Source organism: Macaca nemestrina, chromosome 2 (assembly GCF_043159975.1).
Source record: "Macaca nemestrina isolate mMacNem1 chromosome 2, mMacNem.hap1, whole genome shotgun sequence".
Lineage (NCBI taxonomy): Eukaryota > Metazoa > Chordata > Mammalia > Primates > Cercopithecidae > Macaca > Macaca nemestrina.
Genome location: NC_092126.1, coordinates 99,990,518 through 100,013,304, shown reverse-complemented (window position 1 = coordinate 100,013,304; position 22,787 = coordinate 99,990,518). Strand labels below are relative to the sequence as shown.

At 45.9% G+C, this 22,787-nt stretch overlaps 1 protein-coding gene across 3 annotated transcripts in view; it reads left to right on the top strand.

Moving 5' to 3' along the window:
* The window catches only part of LOC105480172 (tetratricopeptide repeat and ankyrin repeat containing 1), a 128,964-nt gene extending 106,675 nt beyond the window's left edge, over positions 1-22,289 (top strand). For 2 of the 3 annotated variants that reach the window (XM_071091418.1, XM_071091417.1), the window contains exons 19-24: positions 1,284-1,387; positions 1,495-1,627; positions 4,749-4,894; positions 5,748-8,794; positions 10,008-10,106; positions 11,384-22,289. In XM_071091418.1, coding sequence (XP_070947519.1) covers positions 1,284-1,387; positions 1,495-1,627; positions 4,749-4,894; positions 5,748-8,794; positions 10,008-10,106; positions 11,384-11,484 — 3,630 coding nt within the window. In that variant the 3' untranslated portion in view covers positions 11,485-22,289. The remainder of the gene's footprint in view (positions 1-1,283; positions 1,388-1,494; positions 1,628-4,748; positions 4,895-5,747; positions 8,795-10,007; positions 10,107-11,383) is intronic. The other variant, XR_011619957.1, reaches the window with a different exon arrangement.
* The last annotated feature ends 498 nt before the right edge of the window (positions 22,290-22,787 follow it).

The following is a 22,787-nucleotide window of genomic DNA, read 5'->3' as shown; positions in this document are numbered from 1 at the left end:
AAAAAGCCTTCTCTTCCCCTGACTTTATTTTGATCCTGCTAAAGGACTTCAAGACTCAGGTGGTTTATTGAGTTTTTGGCTGCATGTCAATAAATGTTTCAGAACCACCACAGAAGATTCATTCATTCAACAAAAAGGGTTTTTAGAATACCCCTTTTCTTTCTCTATGTTCCTAGTCTTCAGCAGCTATGGGCCAAGAATTATGTTTAGATCCCAGTAATCTGGTGGTGAGCAAAACAGGCACATAGACCAATGCACAGTTCCAGCTGTTGCAGGTGTCACAGATGAGAGACCAGCTGCTCCCAGAACCAACTTCCTGGAAATGGAGGCCTGAGAAGCCTTCTTTGAAGAACAGAGCCTTGAACTGAAACCTGTAGAATGGATGAAGTTAACAAGACAGGGAAAGGACAGAAGAGCATTTCAGTTAGAAGGAACAGTGTGTGCAAAGGCCCTGCAATGGGAAGGAAATGGCACAGGTCACAGGAATGAAAGGAGATCCACACAGAGAGCATGAAGGGGAGAGTGGTCATCCTGTCCACCTTATCAGCATGTACCACTTAGTCCCTCCCTTGCCCACACTGAGACCTAATGTGTATGTGCTGGGCAGAACGTGAACTTCCTGCCCATGTATTGTGTGCTTTAAGACATAGCATCAGCACCCCTGTTTTAGAAAAGCAGCTTTCTGCTGGCAATGATCAGGGTGAAGCCTGACTCCTCTGTGACATTTGTTTGCCTATCTTATAGTCAGAGGATTTGGTAACAGATCTGCATGCCCCAAGGATCTGGACACGTTGTGATACCATCTCTATCCCCATTTCTGCCTCCAGTATGTGTACTCCAGCTGTTCTGCCAACACTGCAAAGTAGCTGTTGTACTCACCAACTGGGTCAAAGCCCAGAAGAGCCACTGGGTAACTTTGGGCCAGTTGCTCCATGACTCTGACCTGAAGTAGCAACTGTATACAATGAGAAGGTTGATACTTATTGCTGTAACTGTTGGAAGATAAAAAAAAGGGTGTTACTATGGTAGCTTGAAAAAATAAGTATTCTGTACCTTTTCGATGAGTACTTCTAAAAGATACCGTTCAGTATGAATACTGTTGGGTTTTATCCTCCAAGACTACTTTCTTTAGAATATCTGCACCTTCCTGCTCCTCCGTCTCAGATTGGGCTGGAGCAAGACTTTGTGTTTTATCAGTACAAATTCATAATGCATACTTTAACTCTTGTTCTGTCTGTTACCTCCATTACCTTGCTGGGAATAAAACTTTTTGCCTATTCCAGGTTGCAGCCAAGTGTTACCAGAAAGGAGGTGCATTTGAGAAGGAGAAGTTGGCCCTAGCCCATGACACTGCCCTGAGCATGAAATCCAAGAAAGTCAGCCCCAAGTAAGAGTCTTGGGATCACTTCTGGTTTGCTCCGATGAGAGCAGCAGTTAAATATTGGTGTTGGGTCAACGTTCTGTGGAAATATTATTTTGTTTTCCTTCCCCTAGGGAAAAGCAGTTGGAATATTTGGAATTGGCTAAGACCTATTTGGAGTGCAAAGAGCCAACGCTGTCCCTTAAGTGTCTGAGCTATGCCAAGGAGTTCCAGCTCTCCGCCCAGCTGTGCGAGAGGCTGGGAAAGGTATGGCTCCTAATCCGCTGCTGCACTTGAGCAGATTGAGGGGTAGGCTCGACCTCTACTCTAGCAGGAAGAGGCTACAGTCTTCCAAGGAGATGCTGGCCCTGCAACTCTAAGGGAATCCTACTTTCACTACTTCTGCAAACTTTTAGGAGGCTCTGAAGACAGTATGCATGTGCGTGTGTGTGTCTGTGTGTTAATGTCTGTGTTAATATTCAAGGCCTAATATTAACCACAGGGAAACCAAATGCTCAAGCCAAAGGACAGAAAGGTTTTAGAATATACTCCTTTTCTGTCTCTGTGTTCCTAGTCTTCAGTCACCTTGGCTGAGTGGACTGGCATTTAGATGGAGGTTCCTTGAGTGTGTTCCTAGTAATCACTCTAGATCTGCACTGTCTAATTCAGCAGTCACATGTGGCTATTTAATTTATAATTTAAATTAATTAAAATACAATAATATTAAAAATTCACATCCTCAATCTTACTAGCCACATTGCAAGTGCGCATTGTTAACTTCCGTCATTGCAGAAAGCTCTGTTGGACAGAGCTGCTTGTCTGGAACACAGCTACTCACAGAGTGGTCAGCAGGCCACAAACTATTATTTGTCTGCAGCAAGATTAACAAAAAAGATAAAAGTAAGCAGTTAGAATTTTTTTAATTGCCATTTGGCATTGCTTTGACATCCAAGTGGTGATAATTTTCCCATCAATTCATTTTTTAATGTATCAACTGTGATGGATTAGAAATTTAAAATGATTTGGTCCCTTCCCACAGATAGTTGGAGAAACTGTGCTTAAGGAGCTGTGAGCCGTTGCGTTTTCCCCTATAGGGTGTTACTATCCTTCAGTAGGAAAGGGGGTTTCCTTGTCTGTATGTGAAATATGGTGACTCTTGGTATTCTCAGAGCACCCTGGGCATTGAGAGGGGTAGGAGTGGCACCTACTGGGAAGTTTGAAGTTTGGCCCCAAGTCAGTGCGAAGAAGAGGACAAGGCCCTCCAGATGCTGCCTACCCTGTTCCATGTTTATTATGGGATGTGACTTCTTAGGATGTGGGAGATGGGAATGGAACAGGGATACAACGCTACTCTCTAGAGGCAAGAAGCAGGCAAGGCACAGGAATCCCTGAAAGGAAAGCTTTCACTCTCTTGGCACCTGGATAAACATTTCTTACCATGGGTAGAATGTGTCTGGGGACTGGGAAAAGGGAGGTGATGTGGCCTGAGGATCCAGAAGAAGGCTGCTGCCAAGTTGGTTGATTTGAATCTTGCCAGTCAATTTGGGTGAGATGACCACAAGCAATGGTAAATGAGTAAGAGAAAGTGGCAAGGCCAGATCAGTAGGGCCTTGGTGACTGTGGCAAGGACTGGGCTTTGTTCAAGCATGATGGGAAGCCAGTGGAAGACTTTGCTGGGAAGAGTGACATGAAGCTAATTATCTGGATGCTCTGTGAAGAGGTCTATAGGGCAGCAAGAGCTGAAGCAGAAAGGCCAGTTAGAGTCTAGCATCAGCTTAGGCTGAAATGATAGGGCCTGGACTGCCATGGTGGTAGTGGAGGTGGTGGGATGATGGCACATCTGGGAAATGTTAGGGAAACCGAGCAGACAGGATTAGCTGGTGAACTGGATGGGAACTGTGATAGGAAGAAGAGTCTAGTAGACACTTCTGTTCATGGCAAGCCCACCATTGGTGGGTATGGGGTCCAGTCATTGAATTTTATTTCATTCATCCTCTTCTTCACAGCCAGTCTCCATTGCCATTCTTTTCTCATTAGTAGTCATTCTAATATATTTTATGTATGTGCTCAAATGCATGCATTATTGAAGAATGAATAGTGGTGTCTTCTATACATATATACTTTAGACTTATCTAGAAGACATCTTGCTCTGTGTTTTACCTTTTCCATCACTTGCTATGTAGTGTTAGATCTGGCCATACTTCTGACAGTCATGTATTCCTGAGTACATCCACTACATTGACGAATTCATTTCCCTAGTGATGCACGTCCAGGTTGCCACTGGCTCCTGGCTCCCACACACAGCACCTTGGCACAGTATGTCTTCTTAGGGTTCTGTGAGATACTTTTTCAAGGTGTGTTGCCAGAAGCAGGCTTGCTGGCCTAGGGTATGCACATGTTTCACTTCACTAAGTGCAGTCCCTTCGCTTTCTGGGATAGCCATTCCACTTTGTGCCTGAGGGTTCTGCATTCCCCACATTCTTGACCACAGTCAGCAGATTGTGATTTTCTCATTTTTCAAACCTGGTGGATGTATTTCACCTTGGCTTTCATTTGTATTCTTCTGATTGTCAGTAAAGTTGAGCATTTTTATTTGTTTGTTAGTCTTTCAAGTTTACCCCACTGCAAACTGCCAGTTTATATCCTTTGCCTAGCTTTCTGTTGTGTCTCAAGGAAAGTCTTTTTCTTGTGGTTGCAAGAATTCTTTTTGTCTAGACAGGCCCAGTCTAGTACAGTAGCCATTAGCCACGTGTGACTCTTTAACTTTAAAATAATTTAAATTAAATTAAATTAAAAGTTCAGTTCCTTGGTTGCATTACGCACATTTAAAGACTCAATATTCAGATCTGACTAGTGGTTAGATTGGATAGCAAAGAAACAATACATTTTCATCTTCACAAAAACTTCTATTGGACAGTACTGATCTAGGTGTTATTTATTTATTTTTTTAATTTAGCTTATTTCATGTGTCTTTTGTTGAGTGGTTTTGATGGATTAGTTTGATCTGTCAGTTTTTCTCCTGAAATTTGTGTTTTGGGTTTTGTTGATTATGTTATTTTTGGGAGTCACATGAAGACTCCTTCCACTTGAGTGTGACCTCAAAGTCACAAAGATATTCTCACACATTTTCCCACAATAGTTTCCACATTTAGATCTTTAATCTACCTGGGGCTTACCTTTGTGTTTGGTGTGAGGTTGGGATTTAACTTTATTTTTCTCCCTTCCAGTAACTGGTTTTCCTAATATTATCTATGTTATAGGGTTTTTAACTGGATTCTAACAAAAAGCAGACATATGACTATCCTCTTTATTATTTGTGGTATTGGTTTAAGATTAGAAAGTTAATTATGAATACTCTAAATAAAAGTAAAATTTTACTCCATCCTAGATAAGAGATGCTGCCTATTTCTATAAGCGAAGCCAGTGCTACAAAGATGCTTTCAGATGCTTTGAGCAGATTCAGGAATTTGATCTAGCACTCAAAATGTACTGCCAAGAGGAGCTTTTTGAAGAAGCTGCTATTGCAGTGGAAAAGTAGGTGGTTTTATTCTCTCCCTTTCTCCCTCCCTTCCTCCCACTTCTCTCTGGGGGCAGCCTGCTCTGGGTGGTGCTATACTGCTGCTTCTGACATGGCTTGACCACATTGCTCTCTTTCCACTTAAGTGGTGGCCTCGGTGCTGGGTCAGCAGCTCTTTGAGAGCAGGACTCTGTGTTTTCCAGTCTCTTTATAAGCTTTGACTCAGTGTCACAAAGAAAGGGGGCTGAGGAGGATGGGAGTATGTTATGAGTGTGTATATAATGACATATTCTGACTCCCCTCAGCAGAATAAAGGGGAGTCCTTCAGAGCTTCATTAATTTCACAGGAACCCAACTAAGGCACACCTGCTAAAAGAGAAGAATCACAAGTTGGGTAATAAGAGGAAGACTGGTGTAATTGCTGATGCATGTGCAGCCCCCATTTTATCCTTTCTCATTTTATCAAACTGAACAGAGTTGTAGACTCAGATGATTTTGATGCTTTTATGAGAACCAAAGAGATGTTTTTCAAGGATAATTTAGACTATGCATAACATTTGCCCTATAGATTGACTTTCTGATTTCACTCCCACTTGTTTGAGTTACACCTCCACTATGTTTCATTAACTAAGCACACCAATTCCTGATTGAAGCATAAGGAATTTATTCATTATTATTATACTGGTAACAGTGTAAAATAAGGCCTTTGTAAAAATACTTGAATGCTTGACAAGTTTAGGTTTTATTTACATGTGGGAGTTTTATCTACATGTGGGAGTTTTATTTAAGTTGCTCTGTGCTGTATTTTGGAGGAAATTTTCTATTGATTGGGTGATGCCAAGTTGACATTTGCGTCCTTTGTCTTTGCAGGTATGAAGAAATGCTAAAGAACAAGACCCTTCCCATTTCCAAGCTCTCCTATTCTGCCAGTCAGTTTTACTTGGAAGCTGCAGCAAAGTATCTGAGTGCAAATAAGATGAAGGAAATGATGGCTGTCCTCTCAAAGCTAGACATAGAAGACCAGCTGGTGTTCTTGAAGTCTCGGAAACGCTTAGCAGAGGCTGCAGACCTGCTGAACAGGGAAGGTAGGAGAGAAGAGGCTGCCCTGCTGATGAAGCAACATGGCTGCCTCCTGGAAGCTGCCAGGCTCACTGCTGACAAGGACTTCCAGGCCTCATGTCTGCTGGGGGCTGCCCGCCTCAATGTGGCCAGGGATTCTGACATAGAACACACCAAGGACATTCTGAGAGAAGCACTTGATCTCTGCTATCAAACTGGCCAATTGTCTGGCATTGCTGAGGCCCACTTTCTGCAAGGGGTAATCCTGAGAGACTTTCAGAAGCTCAGAGATGCCTTCTTCAAGTTTGACACGCTCAACCACTCAGCTGGAGTGGTGGAAGCACTCTACGAAGCAGCCAGCCAGAGTGAGGCCGAGCCTGAGAAGATTCTGGGCCTGGCTCCAGGGGGCTTGGAAATCCTCCTCAGTCTGGTCAGGGCTCTCAAAAGAGTGACCAACAATGCTGAGAAGGAAATGGTGAAATCTTGCTTTGAGTTTTTTGGGATTTCCCAGGTGGATGCCAAGTATTGCCAGATAGCTCAGAACGACCCTGGGCCCATATTAAGAATAATTTTTGACCTGGATTTGAACTTGAGAGAGAAGAAGACAAAAGACCATTTTTTGATAATGACTGATCAAGTGAAATTAGCCCTAAACAAACACCTTTTGGGCAGGCTGTGTCAGATCACACGAAGCCTACTTGGGAAGACCTACCGAGGAGTCTGCATGAGGTTTATTGTAGGCTTAAAATGCGAGGATGAAAACTGTGAACATTTTCACAGGCCTCTGCGGCGTTGTGAAGCCAAGTGTTTAGTTCAGTTGAAAATGAACTTGGTGGCAATCAACGGGTTGCTTTTGGAAGCCAAAAAAGTATTCCCTAAAATCTTAGCAGAAGAGCTTAAAGAAATTGATTACATTTTGTCTACAGATATGTATGGCCTTTGCAAGTCCATTCTGGATGTCCTATTCCCTAAGCATTTCCATCAGAGAGTTTTGTCAGAAAACCCCATGGCATGCAAAGAAATCCTCAAACCAAATTACAAATCTTTCCGGTTCTACAGATTTGCTTTAAAAGAGTATATCCACTTTCTGTTTGAAAACGAAAGCGCACGCAACCGCCGGGAATCCACAGACCTGTGGCTGAGTGCCATGCAAGCTTCCCTTCTCTCTTCCAACTACCCGGAGGAGTTTGAAAAGCTGCTCCACCAGGAGGAGGACAACTACAACAGGGAACTCAAAGCTCTAGAGTCTGAAAAGGATGAAAGGGGCAGGGGGAGAGGCAGCAGAATAAAAGGAATAGAAGGGAAATTTGGCATGCTGGCACCCAACAGGGATGATGAGAATATGGACAAGACCCACTTGTGCTTCATCCGGCTGCTGGAGAATTGCATTGATCAATTCTACGTGTACAGGAACCCAGAAGACTACAAGAGGCTCTTTTTCCGTTTCATGAATGTCCTCATCAAGAGGTGCAAAGAACCACTCATCCCCAGCATTGGAAACACAGTGGCCCTCCTGGAGTTCCAGTTCATCCACTGTGGGGTGGTGCTGGCCCGCCTCTGGAAGAATGTCATTCTGTGCCTCCCCAAGAGCTACATTGCACTTTTGCACTACTGGGAGTTTCTGTTTAGCAAGAAGGACAAGGAGCTTGGGGATGTATTCGCCATCATTCAGGAATACAAACCCAAGGATGTGACAAGAGCCATTCAGGATTTCCGGTTCCATCTCTCCTACCTCGCCAAGGTGCTATGTGGCTATGAGAATGTGAACTTCAATGTCCTGCTTGATGCCTTCAGTGAAATAGACTATGTGGTCTCGGGTGAGGCTGAGCGGACGCTGGTGCTGTGCTTGGTGATGCTGGTGAATGCTGAGGAGGTCCTGCAGCCCTACTGCAAGCCTCTCCTGTACCGCCACTTCCGGGAGATCGAGTCAAGACTGCAGCTCATGAGCATGGACTGCCCTGGCCAGGTTCCCGAGAGGCTCCTGAAGGTGGTGAAGCGGGTGTTGGTGGCAGTCAATGTGAAGTCTGTGGCTGAGGCGCTGCAGGACCTGCTCTTTGAGCGGGATGAAGAGTACCTAATGGACTGTGACTGGCGGTGGGACCCTGTACACACCAAAGGGTCCATAGTCCGTGGCCTCTATTATGAGGAGGTCAGACTAAACCGCCTGCTCTGTTTGGACCCTGTGGACTACTTTGCTGAACCCGAGTGTGAATTTGGCCAGGATGAGATGGATGAACTGGCATTAGAAGACCGAGACCATGTGCTGGCCACCATCCTTTCCCAAAAGCAACGGAAGGCCTCCATACAGCGGAAGTTGAGAAGGGCATGCCTGGTGGTGTCTCTGTGCATCAGTTGGAGGAGAAGAGTGGGCACCCAGATGGAGCGTGTCAGGGAGGAGGCCAGGGAGCCCAGGGCTGGGAACTTCAAAAAGGCGGATGTGGACAGGACCCAGTGTGACCTATGTGGAGTGAAGTTTACCCGTGACCCAGAGAACTATTTCAGCCCCAGCAAAGCATTTGAGGGGGCAGCTTCTGAGGTGGCTGTCCTTTCCAGGGCTGAGTTGGAAAGGGAGGAGTGTCAGGAGAGGAATAGTGAGTCTTACGAGCAGCACATCCATCTAGAACACCACCAGAGGCAGCAAGTGGCCTACCAGAAATACTCAGAATTTTTCCACGAGAAGGTGGACCCGGCCATTGATGAAGGAAAGCTGGTGGTGCAGGACATTGAGCAAAGTGTATGGATCCACAGTCACGTGGGCTCCAAGGAGCACAGTCACATGCTGCAAAAGGTTCAGGAGCACATCAAGAGGGTTTCGGATATGGTGGAGGACCTCTACAGGAGGAAGGCCTGGGCTGGCGGTAAGGGTCTGCAGAGACAGGGCCCAGGTGGGGTGAGACCTGGGCTCTGAGAACATTTCTCAGGGTTAAGTTCCTTGTAGTGGCTTCTGACTTGAGGATGGTGGAATCTTGGCCTTAGAAGAAATACACATGAGGAATATATGTTCTCAAGTTACAGCAAACCTCATTGTTTGGATTACCCCTCCCCCAGTTAAAAGTTTGTCATTATCCTTGACTTGGGAGGGTTTCCCCAGGTACTCCAGAAATTTGCATGCCTCTTCCTACAGAGGGTTAAAAGCTTGTGTAGAATGAAGTGCTTTCTCTCCTGGCAGTCAGAATGACTCTTGCCAGAATAATCTTCTATGGAGAAGATACAGAGAGAATGTTTAAAGTGTTGAGAAAACTCTTTAAGGTTCTCTTGACCCATTCATCCCCTGATTAAGATCTGGAAGTGTGTAGCTGGTCTAGCTGGTCTCTTTCTTTTAGGAGGGTCCTTAAGTCCTACCCAGTGTGAGCCTTTAATAGAATTCTTATGTCATTTTAGAATCAGATTTCCCCTGGCTTTTTTTTTTTTTTAAAGGAGACAGAGTCTCACTGCGTTGCCCAGGCTGGAGTGCAGTGGCATGATCTCAGCTCACTGCAACCTCTGCTTCCTGCATTCAAATGATTCTTCTGCCTCAGCCTCCCAAGTAGCTAGGATTACAGGTGCCCATCACCATGCACAGCTAATTTTTGTATTTTTAGGAAAGACAGGGTTTCACCATGTTGGCCAGGCTGGTCTCAAACTCCTGACCCCAGGTAATCTCCCTGCCTTGGCCTCCCAAGGTGCTGGGATTACAGTTCCCTCACTTTCTTACTCGCTACTTCCTTTCAACACTGAGTAGAAGTTATGTATAAACTTAGTGAAACTGCATATTTTAAAACATTCCATAATTCAGATACTCTTTTCAGTTTAAGGTTTAATGACATTTTGAATACAAGTGTCTTAGAAAGGTTTGCAATTGTGGCAGTCTCTATAGACACACAGTAATGATGTCAGGCTAGCCTTTAGTTGTATAGCTTATACTTGTAGCTGCAGAAGGCAGCTTTGGGTCCCTTACCCCATAAGGAGGGCTCTTTTCAGGGAAAACATAGAGACCAGCTCTTGGGACGTGGAGGCTTTGGGTCTAGTAATTGGTATTCTAGTCCCTGCAATGGCATCTTTACTCAGCGCCCTGTTCTATGGTTTCTGTAGCGGAGGAGGCGATGACTCGGCTGGTCAACATTCTGATCCTGTCAGTCAGGGATGCACGAGACTGGTTGATGAAAACAGAGGCCCGCTTAAAGAAGGAAGGTAAGGAGTCTTGATTCTGGGGACAGGTAACACTTTGGGTTCTGTGGTTCTTATTACTACTGGCTCCCGGGGGAAATCTGAAGTGGGGCAGCCCAGCGATGTCAATAGTGGACTCTCACTGTCTAGGAGCATCACCTCCAGGATGCAAATTACTAGCAACATAATATCTGCGTTTTCCTATCTGACTATGAGGGCCCCATTATTCTGGGCATGTGTTAGTTGCCATACACCTCTTGCTGCTCATGAGCTGTACTGATAGTGCTCAGTCACTGCACATACTCAATACAGTGACTACCAAGGATGGACAAAGCATTGTGAAGCTATCCCTTGAGAACTGTTTTCCTGTGTCAATCAGTCATTTAAGTCAGTGGATAGTTATTGAGTTTCTAGTATATATTAGTGTTGTTCTGGGCCTGGGAATATACTTCTGAATAAAACAAACAAAATCACTGGGGAAACTTAAGTGCTTCTTCCTACAGAGGGTTAAAAGTTTGTGTAGAATGAAGCGCTTTCTCTCCTGGCAGTCAGAATGATCTTGCCAAGTTATATGTGATCCAGAATGTCTTTCCTTTTGCCCATTCCAGCCACAGGACCACATTCCTTCTTGCTCTGAGTATTTCATCAACCGCAGATGCCCCTGGAAAATCCAGACCCCAGAGGTGGGGAAAACTTGAAGGGACTTGGCACAAATGTCTGTGCCAATAAAAAATCTTTAGCATTTAGTCCCTTCTGGAGTCTTGGTTTTTGTGATATGTATTTCAAAAGGAAGAGAATTGGTATACCAACTCAAGTGTATGGTTGAGTTTATGTTTTGCTTGATTTTTTTGTTATTTAAAAGGCCTCCAAAATAGGGCCAGAGGAACCAGCCCATAAAGGAACTTAATTCTGGAGAAGGGTGTTTACTTTGACTCTTTTTGGGAAGCAACATCAGTACTCAAAGGAAATCTTTCTTTCTCTGGCACCCTGGCAGAAAGCTTTATTTCATTAATTTAAACCAATGATTACAGACACACTAGGTTTTACTAGGATGCTATATTTTACAGTGGATTGGGAAAAAAATCACCATTCTGCCCTCCCTCTCCTCTCCTCTCCTCTCCTCTCCTCTCCTCTCCTCTCCTCTCCTCTCCTCTCCTCTCCTCTCCCCCCTCCCCTCCCCTTCCCCCTTCCCCCTCCCCTCCCCTTCCCCCTTCCCCCTCCCCTCCCCTTCCCCCTTCCCCCTCCCCTCCCCCCTCCCCTCTCCTCCCCTCCTCTGTCCTCTCCTTTCCTTTCTTTCACAGGTGTTGTTCAGGAAGATGATTATGAAAATGAAGTTGAAGACTTTGGTGAGCTTCGTCCTAGAAGGCGTTCTCGGAAATGTGGAAAGCAGAGAAAATACTAATGTCCATACAGCTGCTGCCTCCTCATCCTTCGGAACATTCCATTCTGACTTAGAATTCTGAGTGCTGTGGCAGAGGACAAAAACAATGTGACTTAGCATTTTAAAAAGTAGGGGAGTCTAATAACATCATTGCTTTTTGTTCTCATTACTTCTCTTTCAGTGGCTTAGGATCTGGTTGCTCCCTCACCTCTAAAGTGTTTCCAAGTAGAGTCTAGCAGTATTAGTTCCCCCCACAAGCAAGTTCAGGTAGAGGAGTTGTAGTTGAAGGGAATGTTGGGACTCCTCACTGCATGGTCCCTGGGGTGCCTGGCTCATCCTCATCATGACATGAGTTGGTAGCAGAGGACTAGGTGTTAAGACAAGACTTTCCTAACCTCAGTTGCTGCTGCTCTGGGCCAGGAAATCTCCCTGTGGATTCCCTCATCTCCTGCCACACTGCTGCAGCATCAAGTGTGCTCTGAGAGCTGTATGTGCCCAGGGGTGGGCTCTGTCACTGGCCATCCCGAGCCCAGGACACATTCTGGTCATCTCTGGGCCCACTTGTAGTGTAGTTTCTTCTGTTAGAGGTGTTAGCCTTTTCTCTCTGTGGCAACTTTTCTGCCTTCCCTCCCTCTGTTTTTTGTGATCATTCTTAGCTACCTGTGCCAAGTCACAGTTAGACTACCTCAGAATGTAGTCAAGAATTCACCCAGTGTTCTTCGGATGTCCCTTCCCTAGAGGGAAAGGCTGGGGAATGTTGCTGGGAGCATTTCCAGCTGCCTCTCCAAAGTGGTCCTAACTCTGCCTTGGCTATGGTGCAGACATTCCAAAAAGTGTTTTGTACACAGCCCTGTACATCTAGTGTTTTTGGTTCTCCCTGGCAAGTTTGCTACCCTAGCTTAGGTTGACGTTCTGATGAGTTTCTGCTTGCTGAGCTCATCACTGTGGGACAGTGACCTGCAGAGCTTCAGGCTGGAGCAAGTGGACAGAGGAGGAAGCCAGCTAAGCCAAATCCGTCACTGCCACATGGCTGGCAGGCCTTATTAGAGGGCGGATCTGGGCCTGTTTGCAGGAGGCCATTGCCTACCCTCTCTGCACAGTGAGCCAGCGGCCATCAGCGTGGTCCCACCTGGGAAGCCTTTATGCCTCTCTGATGGTTACTGCCCACCCTTACCCCACCCCTCAGCTCAGCCTGGTGTGGAAGGCCAGGTGCACGTTGGTCTTTGATTGTTCTGTCCTCACAGCAGAGCCAGCTTTCCCCCCATGTTGCTGCTTTTGCTGCTCATGCTGCTCATTGTTTTCTCTTCCTTGTCTTTCCAAATTGTTTCCTTGAAATGCTTGTTTCCAATTTTTCTTAGATTATGTTTCTAATTTTTATTCCAGGTATTTTTTTTTCTTACTTGACAGAAAAAAAGAAAACCCCAATAATATCTTGCTGTATTATCACATTTTTTTTATAAAGTTAAAGCATTTCTCTTACATGCTGCTGTTTTATTTCCAGTCTCTACTCAGAGTAAGGGGGTAAGTCTTGGAGCTTGTTCCCCCTGGTCAGCTGATTGATGCTGGCTAGGACAGAAGCTTTCTCTGCTTTCAGAGATTCAGAAATCAAGGGACACAGAAAAAGCCTAGTCCAGGACTCCCAGCTGGTTGGTGTTCTCAAGGGCCTGCCTCGTGCACATTCTTTCCAATCTGGATGCTCCCAAGCATGCACGGATTGGGCAGTAAGGAGTTTTGTCTGTACCATGTACTGGGGCTTTCCCAACAAGGAACATTGCCCTGGAAGGCAGGAGACCTGGAATAAAACTCCTCTCCTGTTCCTAACGAGCTGTGTAATGCCAGGTGAATCAGGTCTATTCAACCCGGAGCACCTTCATGCTGCATTATGTAGGAGCCTCATGATCTAGTGTAGGAGAGATATGGAAATGTGAGAAAAGAGTGGTGATAGACATGTGTATTGCATGGGTGGTAAATGCATTTACATAAGCCAGCTGGGCCTCAGTTTCCCCTTTTGGGAAAGTGGTCTAAGGTCCCTTCCTGCCTGATCCAGAGTGGTTCTATAAGCTGTTGCCATGGTTTTGAGTATTCTCCAGTCTTGGTGCTGTGATGCCTGTGTTTGCTTGCATCAGGTGAGCAGGACAACTGAGTCTTAGCAAGCAAAGCATCTGATCTTACCCTTTAAGATTAAAAAGGCTCAAAATGGGACAGGTGATCTCACTGTCATATCTTTATTAGCACTGTCCAGTAGAACTACCTGAGAGATCCACCCCCAAAAATCTGACTCCTCAACTCATAAAGCTCCTTAGAGTGGGGGTGTGGAGGTTAGGAGAGAAGAATGGAATTCAGCAGAAGAGTCAGTAACTTCCCTTAATGACCAGAATCCTGGGCCCAGTTCAGTAGCAGTGGCTTTGGTGTCTTGGACTTGCCTGGAAGTCCAGGATGGGGGATGTGTATCTGGGGTCCCCCAAGATCACCACTCTTAGTCTTCGTAATTCATTAAGAGGGCTCACAGGACTCAGCATGTAGTCAGAGTCATGGCTCTGATTGATTATAGCAAAGTCATACTAAGCACAACTGGCAAAGGGAAAGGCCCGTGGAGCCAAGTGTAGGGGATACCAGGCGTAAGCTTCCAGGGCTCCTTTCCAGAGTCACACAGAATAGGCTTCATTTCCCAGCAATGAGTTGTGACAACTTGCTGTGTGAAATATGCCAATCTGGGGAGCTCATCAGAGACTCAGAGCTCAGGGTTTCTACTAGCAGCTGGTCATATGGGTATCTTCTGCCTAGCATATACCAAAGTTCCAGAGTCTCAGAAGGAAAGTAGCGTTCAGCATAAACCACATTGTTTATACAAACCGCTTAGGCACTGTGAGCCCACGTGGATCAGTTCTAGGGGTATTGGGAGCCATCCTGAAATCCAAGTTCCAAGACTCAGTAAGCAGACCCTTCAAAGGGCAGCAGTTAGGCCTGCTGGGACATTTTCTGCACAGAGGGTTCCCCCAAGTTGGGGCTTTGTCATGATATCCCACTAGCTTGCCTCACAAGCACCCCATGTATCCAGCCACTGGATAAGCACCTATGTACCTCCTGTCTATCTTCCCAGTCAAGGAAGTGAATCTTCAGGGATAGTTCATTTTCTAAAAACCCATCATGATGAAGTAACTGTTTTTCTAAGTGCCTTAGACATTTACTTCAGTTCCTTGCAATCAGTGTTAAGCATTCAGAATGCTGTTTGGGTTCTTTGAGGCCTGCTGGGGAAAGGGAGAGGGCCCTATAAACCTCTGGTGACTGTTCCCTCCTTCCACCAACACACACACACACACACACACACACACACTCTCACCCTTTGGCCTGATTAGCCAAGACCTCTTGTTCTCCTCACATTCTCTCTCTATACACACACACACACACACCCCTACCTGATTAACCAAGAGCTCTTGTTCTCCTCACATTCTCTCTGCAACAAGAGTCCAGTCTTCCAGGAAGAACAAACTGACACGGGAGCTAGCAGCATCCTAAGGTCTGTGCTAGCACCTCAGTACTTTACCAAATCACTGGTGGGGAAACTGAGGCCCAGATGATACAACTTGCCCTGGGTCACAGAGCTGGTTTGGGGCAGGGCTGATACATGGACCTGGGTTTTCTGATTCTAACTAGCACCCTTTCCACTAAGGACTCAGGCGCCAAGGTCAACAGCAGATGCCAGCAATTCTTTCTCAGAGCCTATCACTCCTGCCTACTAGTGCAGAGTGTGCCAGCTCTTGGGCATTAGAGAGCTCATTCTCTTCAGTCTCTCACTCATCTTTTGGCAATAGTGTTTTCCTATAGAAAAGTGGGGCCCAGCAGGGAAACTTGTGTGCATTCTACTGTCACCCACCTGGAGCAGCTTGGCCTCTGTCCTTCAAGAACGGGACAGAGCAGCTGCCCAGAGTCATTCCCAGTGGGTGGCACAGCACAGCGTGCACTGCTCCCACAGTTGCCAGTTTTACTGTCTTCAGCACCCTCAACCTTCACTACCCTGAGCATTGGAGTTTACATACAAGAGTCATCCACTGCACTACTCCCAAACCTAGGGACGAAGATGCTGTAATTCACCTTTTCCTGGGGAGCCTGCCTCTGGTTCCCTGGAGTGGTCACTTGTAGTCCAAAATGAGTCCCAAAATGCTGGACATCCTGGCCAGCACCAACTGCCATGAGCTCTGTGTGACTTAAAGCTTACGTTGCACCTGCTCTCAGGTAGTGTGGAAAGAGGAAATACTAGTGTTCATAATAGGTTCTGGTTGTCACCAAGGTCTCCCACTGGCGACCAGAGTGCATCAGCTATTAATCTCTCTAGTGACGTTAAAGAGGCTTTTCTGGGCTCCTCCCAAGGGGCTGAGTCTAGTGCTGCCAGATGGGCTCCCAGTTCATGGAGATGTGAGAGGGATGAGGCTGGCAGATGGACAGGGCTTGTACTTCGCACTCTGGAGCTCTCAGAAACAGCCGTCCAGGCCTGGATAGGAGGATCACTCCTGTGGCCTAAGAAAATGACCAAGGCTGTAAATATCTCATCTCAAATCTCAACAAAGCAACTTCCAGGTTTCACCTTATATACACATATGAGGCATTCCATTTTATTTGTAAATGTTAATGGCATTGGATATGAGCTTCCTCTGTTTCCTTCTGATTTCAGTATGGCTTTGATAATGTTGGGGTTTAATGGTCTAACAGTATAATACATGGAATCTCAGTCATGTAAGAAATGTCATATTTTATTTAAATTAATTCAAATCCTACTCTGGACCGTATTCCTGCTTTAGTGGGAAATGTGGCCTAAGTCATTAGGCCTTTCTGCTTCCTTGGGATCTCTGAAGTATTAGAAGGCCAATCTGGTATGGGGAAAATGAGGGAGCCCCTCTTTCCTTCAGTTCATCATGGCTGCTGCTAACCCGTTCCTGTCCCAGCTGATAGGGTATCTGAGAAGATGGGTGATTCTTCTCCCTCCAAGTCAAGCTTGGCAAGACTAGAAGCTGTGAGGTATCTGGTCTGGCCTCTGGAGATGAACAATTGAGCCACCCCCTGAAGTTTTCTCACCTCCCCATTGTATTGCCATGAGGATAAGGGCAGGTCCCTATTGGTCATGACATCCCTTGGCCCCTGCCTCACCCCTGAACAAAGAGAGCCTAAAGTCCTAGCTACTTTCTTGAAAAAAAAATAAAGTTGGAAAATATACAGAGAGCAAATGCAAATTCATAACTGAACAAAGAGTTGAACTAGCCTGGGCAACGTAGTGAGACCCTATCTATCAAAACACACACACACACACACACCCCAAACAAAAAACTAGCTGTGTGTGATGGCATGCGCCTATAGTTCCAGCTACTTGGGAGGCTGAGGTTGAAGGATTGCCTGAGCCCAGGAGGTGGAGGCTGCAGTGAGCCGTGATTGCGCCATTGTACTCCAGCCTGGATGACAGAGCAAGACCCTGTCTCAAAAAGAAAAAAAGTTGAGGGATAGGTAGATTTCAAGGATGGCCACTATCAATTCCTTCCCATCTCTATGTCACTTCGCCCATCCAGAGGTGGAGTCTCTCTTCTCTACAACTGGACTTGCTTCAGCCAACAGAATGCAGCTGAGGTGATACTGTGCCATTTCCAAGTCTGGCCTTTGAGACGCTTGGAACTTTTGGGGTAATCCAGCTGCCATGTGAGAATTCGAATACCCTGAGACCAACAGGCTGGGCAGAAGCCAGAGCTAGCCATGTGCAGAGGCCACGCAGAGGAGCCCCAGGCACCATTCACGTGAGTGAGGCCCTCCTGAACATTTCGGCTTAGGTGACAGCAGGATGCGACTGAGTCAGTGACCCCAGCTAAGGCCAAATGAAACAGAAAACCACCTGCTGCGACTTGCCCAAATTTCTGACCCCCAGAATTATGAGAATTAATACATTATTATTGTTTTAAGTTACTGAATTTTGGGGTGGTTTGTTATGCAGCAAAACAAGGACTTCCAGCATGTCCGGTACTCTTAGGCATGTCACATCTGTGACCTTTCAATCTTAACAATTCTCCAAAATATAGAATGAGAACTACTCATTTATATATGTGTGAAGCGAGGGGTGTTCTGAGGTCAGTGAGCAGGTAGGTGGCAGAGCAGAACTACTGGATCCTATGTATTACACAGTCAGCATTGGAAGAAAGGGCTTCGTCCACCTCATTCATGGCCTGAGTGGGATCCTAGTACCATAGTACCTAGGACCCTAGTGCCCTGAAGGGATCCTGGAACCCACCCCTAGAACCAAGTATTTGTCATTTGCATCCCATGTGCACTTTGGCAACTACCTAGTTGTTCAGGCCTTCACCAGCAGCTGAGACTTGCTTGCGGGGACAACCTGCAGGAGGGGTGGGTCCCTCTTACCAATGTTACGTGGTTCTTTCCACTGAACTCCTGGGTTCTGGTTCCCCTGGGCCACTGGCAGCCAACACTTCTGGCTGTTACAGATGGATAGGCCCATTCCTAACATTTGTGGGGTCTGGGATAAGAACATGGTGTCCTTTCCCCTCTCCTTCTCTTCCCACCCTTGGCTTTATCCTATACCATGAACAGCCTCCCTGGCATGTGTGTGAACATTTCAGCCATATATCCAAACTCATTACATGGCTGCACCCCCTCTTCCCCAACCAGCCATGCTTGGCCTCTGCCTGGGCCCAGTACATCAGTGGCTCAGGGCTATTTGGGCACGGGACTCCTGGGTACTGAAATATGATTGGTGGGGGCCTTGGATGTATACTTTTATTGCAGGTCTGGGGTATGGTATGTAGCTAACGAAACAACATTGTGCTACTCTTCTTGGTCATTTCTCCTTATGCATTTTTCTCCTTCAGGGTCCTTGCAGGACAAGAAGCCAGCTTTCAGAGATTCTCCAGCCATAACCATCATAATCTGCTCGATGCCCAACATCTCTCTCCCATGCTCCCTCCCTCTCTCATACACACATAAAGTAAATAAAATAATAAATTTCTCCGTGGCCTTCTCCAGCAGCCTAATCTGGCATCTGGGATGCCTTAAACATGTTCCTGGATCAATACCATGTAGCTGTGTCCCAGGTCTACAATACCATGTAGAAACCTGTGTCCCGGGTCATCTGTAAGTTCATGATTCAGAGGATGGTAAATCAATTCAGCAGGAAATTGCTCTCCTTTCTGCCACAAATATCTCTCCTAGACAATGGAGACTGGCTTCCCCTGATCTTGTCACTCTAAATCTGCTTCAGAGATTTTAACTGTAGAGCAAAAGCCCAGGTGGGTGCTTGAGGAACCACCTTCCCCTCCCACAACCACCACCATAATGGTGCAAAACTTAAGAAGAGTTCCCTGGAAAACTCTGTGTAACCCGATAGACTTTAATTCCTTTTGGTAGCGGAGAAATCAGGCCTGCCAACAACAGACAGCTGATCCTTACTCCCACCCGCCACCCAGGAAAATGCATTTCTCTGCTCGTTAAGGAGGAGGGAGAAGCCATCAGCAAGGTACCAGGCGTTCTTGAGATGGGTTGTTTAGAAGCCTTCCTCCTGGTGCTGCAGAATTCTAACCCTGTTCAGAACTTTATGTCCTCTGTTTAAGACTCAGAATTTACTCTTATAGATGATGTGACCTGAATATCTGATAGGACATTTTGAGGGGATGGGCTGCAATGGGGAACAGGGTACTGTCATCACAGTATCTCTGGAGCAAGACCTAAGATTAAAATGTGGCTTCTCATACTGACTGTGAATTCAGACACCTTACTTACATTTTAAATTCTCTGAGCGCCTTTGGGAATTTATAAAATGGAAATAATGGCACAAATGCATAGCTTGGTTGTAATTGCATTATTCTCCCTCCCTTCCGACTTCTGTTTCATCGATGGACCAAGGATGTGAAAAGATTTCAGGCAGCTTCTCTGTTCTCCACGGTGGCAGAGAGGGTCAGGCTTGATGAGGAGCCCTGGGGCCACGTGGGTCAGCTTTTGTGTTCCCTCTGTGGAGGTGGGAGCATTTCTACGAGGGCTTTGTTCCAGGGACCCAGCCTTCTTTTAGAGACTGAGACTATTTTTAACCCAAGTTTTAGTGATTCTGTAGGACAGCTGTTTAAGGGAATTATGTAGGCCAGTCTGTGATTTTTGGAGTCATCATTTTAAGGTTAGGGAGTGGGATGGGGGAAGAGAACCAGAATAACTGGAGTTTCTGGAGGCATCACAGATATCTGTACCTACCCTGCAGAAAGCTGCAACCCAATTTATTTTGTGGCCACTCTTGAGGATCAGGACATAGCTGAGCAGACAAACATTGTTTTGTTATACTTCAAGTAAAGTGTATCAGTTTCTCCCCACTTTCTCTCCCATTCGCTGTTACCAAATCATGATGGAGAAAAAGTGGACAAGGAAGTCCCTCACACACTGTAACGAGAACAAAAATCAGTCTAGCTTTTCTTGAGGGCACTTCAACAATATCTATTAAAATTGAAAATGGACTCACCCTTGGATCCAGCATTCCCAATTTTTGTTTTGGTCAGTCCTTTTCACTTTTTTATTGTTAGTTTTGCCTGTGGTAAAATACAAATAACAGAAAGTTGACCATCTTAATCATTTTTAAGTATACAGTTCAGTAGTGTTAAGTATGTTCACATTGTTGTGCCACAGATCTCTAGTACTTTTTCATCTTGCAAAGTGGAAACTCTGTAGCCACTGAACACCAGTCCCATTTCCCCTTACCCACAGTCCCTGGAAGCCACCCTTCTACTTTGTCTCCGTGAATTGACTATGACCTCATGTAAGTAGAATCATATGGTATTTGTCCTTTGGTGACTGGTTTATTTCGCTTAGCACAATGTCCTCAAGGCCCATCCATGTTGTACCAGGGGTCAGAATTTCCTTCCTTTTAAAGGCCGAATAATATTCCATTATATGAATATAACCAGCATTCCTACTTTTTAAGAATTTGTATTAAAGAAACATTTCTACAAGTTTCCAAATAAATGTCTACTTCAGGAGTGTCTGGGAGAGTGCAAAATTGGAGACAATCCATGTGTTCCTCAGGGGCATGGCTGACTACCATGAACATGGGTTGGTTTCTACCTAAATTTGCTGGCATGAAAATATGGCAAAGATCACTTGCTCACTGAAAACTCAAACCACAGAGAAACCTTCATGGTTCAACTTATTTCTTTACTTTGTAAAACGAACACAAAAATTCAGTGCCAAATTGTTGTTGCTGGTGTCCTTGCGTATTTGGTAAGAGTTAGATTTTTAAAAATAGTTTGGATTATGTTTGTGGTCACAAGAAACAACAAAGAAATTTTTAGACAGCAAAATAGAGAGGTTCAAGAGGGAAAACATTTGTGGCCCAAAGAGGTGGTCAAAAGAGAACCCCCTCTCTGCACTCAGGCGTTTGCAAAGCAATATTGAGAGAGCCAGTGTTGTGCGCTCCATGGCGGTGATATCCTGGCAGGAAAGGATGCTCCTCTGCATCCTTTGAGGTCTCACCTGGATGTAGCTTGGCCCTGTGCTTCTCATCCAGTTGACCTGAAATCAAATTTATTTCAAAGAGCTTCGAAACAAAATTGTTGAAGAAGCAGAAATCCTGCTAAAATGAAAGTAGACTCTGGAGAGTCTGGGCTGTGAGGCTGTATGCGCTGGAGGCCGTGGATTGTGGCCTGGGTTCCAAGGGCATACCTGGTATGCATCTCCACCCGCCCGTAACTAAAAGGGAATCCCTTACGCTGTTCGTTATGTACAACTTGAACATTATCACCGGATCCTTTGGTGTCCTGCTCTTCGTAATCTTGGTTTTACACCTCCTATTTTACTCCATGAGAGCATCCTTGCCCTTGAGTCTTGGGACTGATGGCATCCTCCTGCTTCCTTCCCTGACTTCTTTCAGTAGTAACAGCTGTCGTGTACTGGGATGAGTCCTTTGGTACTGGTGCATACAGGGACTGGCCCTGCGTGAATACTCACGACAACCCCATGAGAGAGATGTCTTTGTACATCCATTATGCAGATGGAAACTGAGACCCTAATAGCTCTGTCTAGCTTTGTCCCCCAGGACCTCCACTCCAGTAGTTAGCCCAGGCATTGGTAAGTTTGTTTGAACTGTATGGATACAGAGAGGACAGAAGTTTTCTTGAGACCTATCTTCTGTCTTCTACCCCACCACTTTCCTCCTTTCAGTTTCCCTTCAAGCAGATGTCAGCTTGCATCCAATGATCCAGAGTCCTTTGGCTATTTTGACGCAGGTCTGGCAGGTGCTAATTTGCCAGTGGGAAGGAGCTGGGGCCACCCCACAGCTATTATCTGTCAGCTGCAGGCTCAGCTGCTCCCGAAGTCCATTTTCCTGGGTGAGAGCCACGGTGGTGAACCCAACGTCAGGGATTCTTTCTCACTGTCCCATCTCATTGGCCTTAGAGAAGGACCCCTGGGACAACAGAGGGCTTAGTCAGATCCAAGGAAGGGAAAGAGTCCCTTGCATGGATATTCCTAATTTCACAAGGTGGGTGGGCAGAACTACAGATCAAGTTGGTGACTTTTTCAACTTCTCTCAGAGCTTGGTCAGGGCAAGGGGTAAAACATGGATCTCCTCTGGCGAGGGTGTCGAGATGTCAAAACAGCTGGATGAAAGGCAGAAGATGCACCCTGCCATCCTGGGACTTGGCATGCCTGATGCCAAGCATCAGAGTCCTTGGAGCTGGCTGCACTGCTGCCCTTGATCACCAACTCTCCTTGCTTGTCAGAACTCAGCTCTTAGGACCCCAAGTCAGGTCAGGGCTGTCAGGGAGACCTGGGCTTGTAACTGAAACGATGCTGTACTGTCAGGCTGTATGTGCTGTATGTGCTGTATGTGCTGGAGGAGGTGGGTCCCAAGGGCACAGCTTTTGAGTGAGAGGACACTTGCCAGGGAAAGGGGATGCATGCGCTCTCCTCTCTCTGGGTGGTGTGTTTTGGGGGCTGGGACACAGAGGAAGAGGATGCATGCGGCTGAATTTCTTATCCCTCTGTTTCTTCTTTGCATTTAATTCAAAGGCCAAAAAAAAAAAAAAAAAAAAAAAAGCATAGGCTGCCTGGGGGCGTCCAGGTGGAGTTAAAACAACTACAGTTTAGTGCACATGAACTGCAAACTGGAAATATATCTGAGGAGTCTTTACCAAGGGACAAACACTGTTTTGTCTGCCCATATTACAGGAGATATTTTTAAAAATAAAGTGAGAAACTGCAACCTGAAGGGCTCTAAAAATCCTTTTATCGCCCTTGTCGGGATGAGAGTAGGTGTGTGGGAGTGGGGTCCTGTGGGAAAGGGGAAGGGGAAGGGGAAA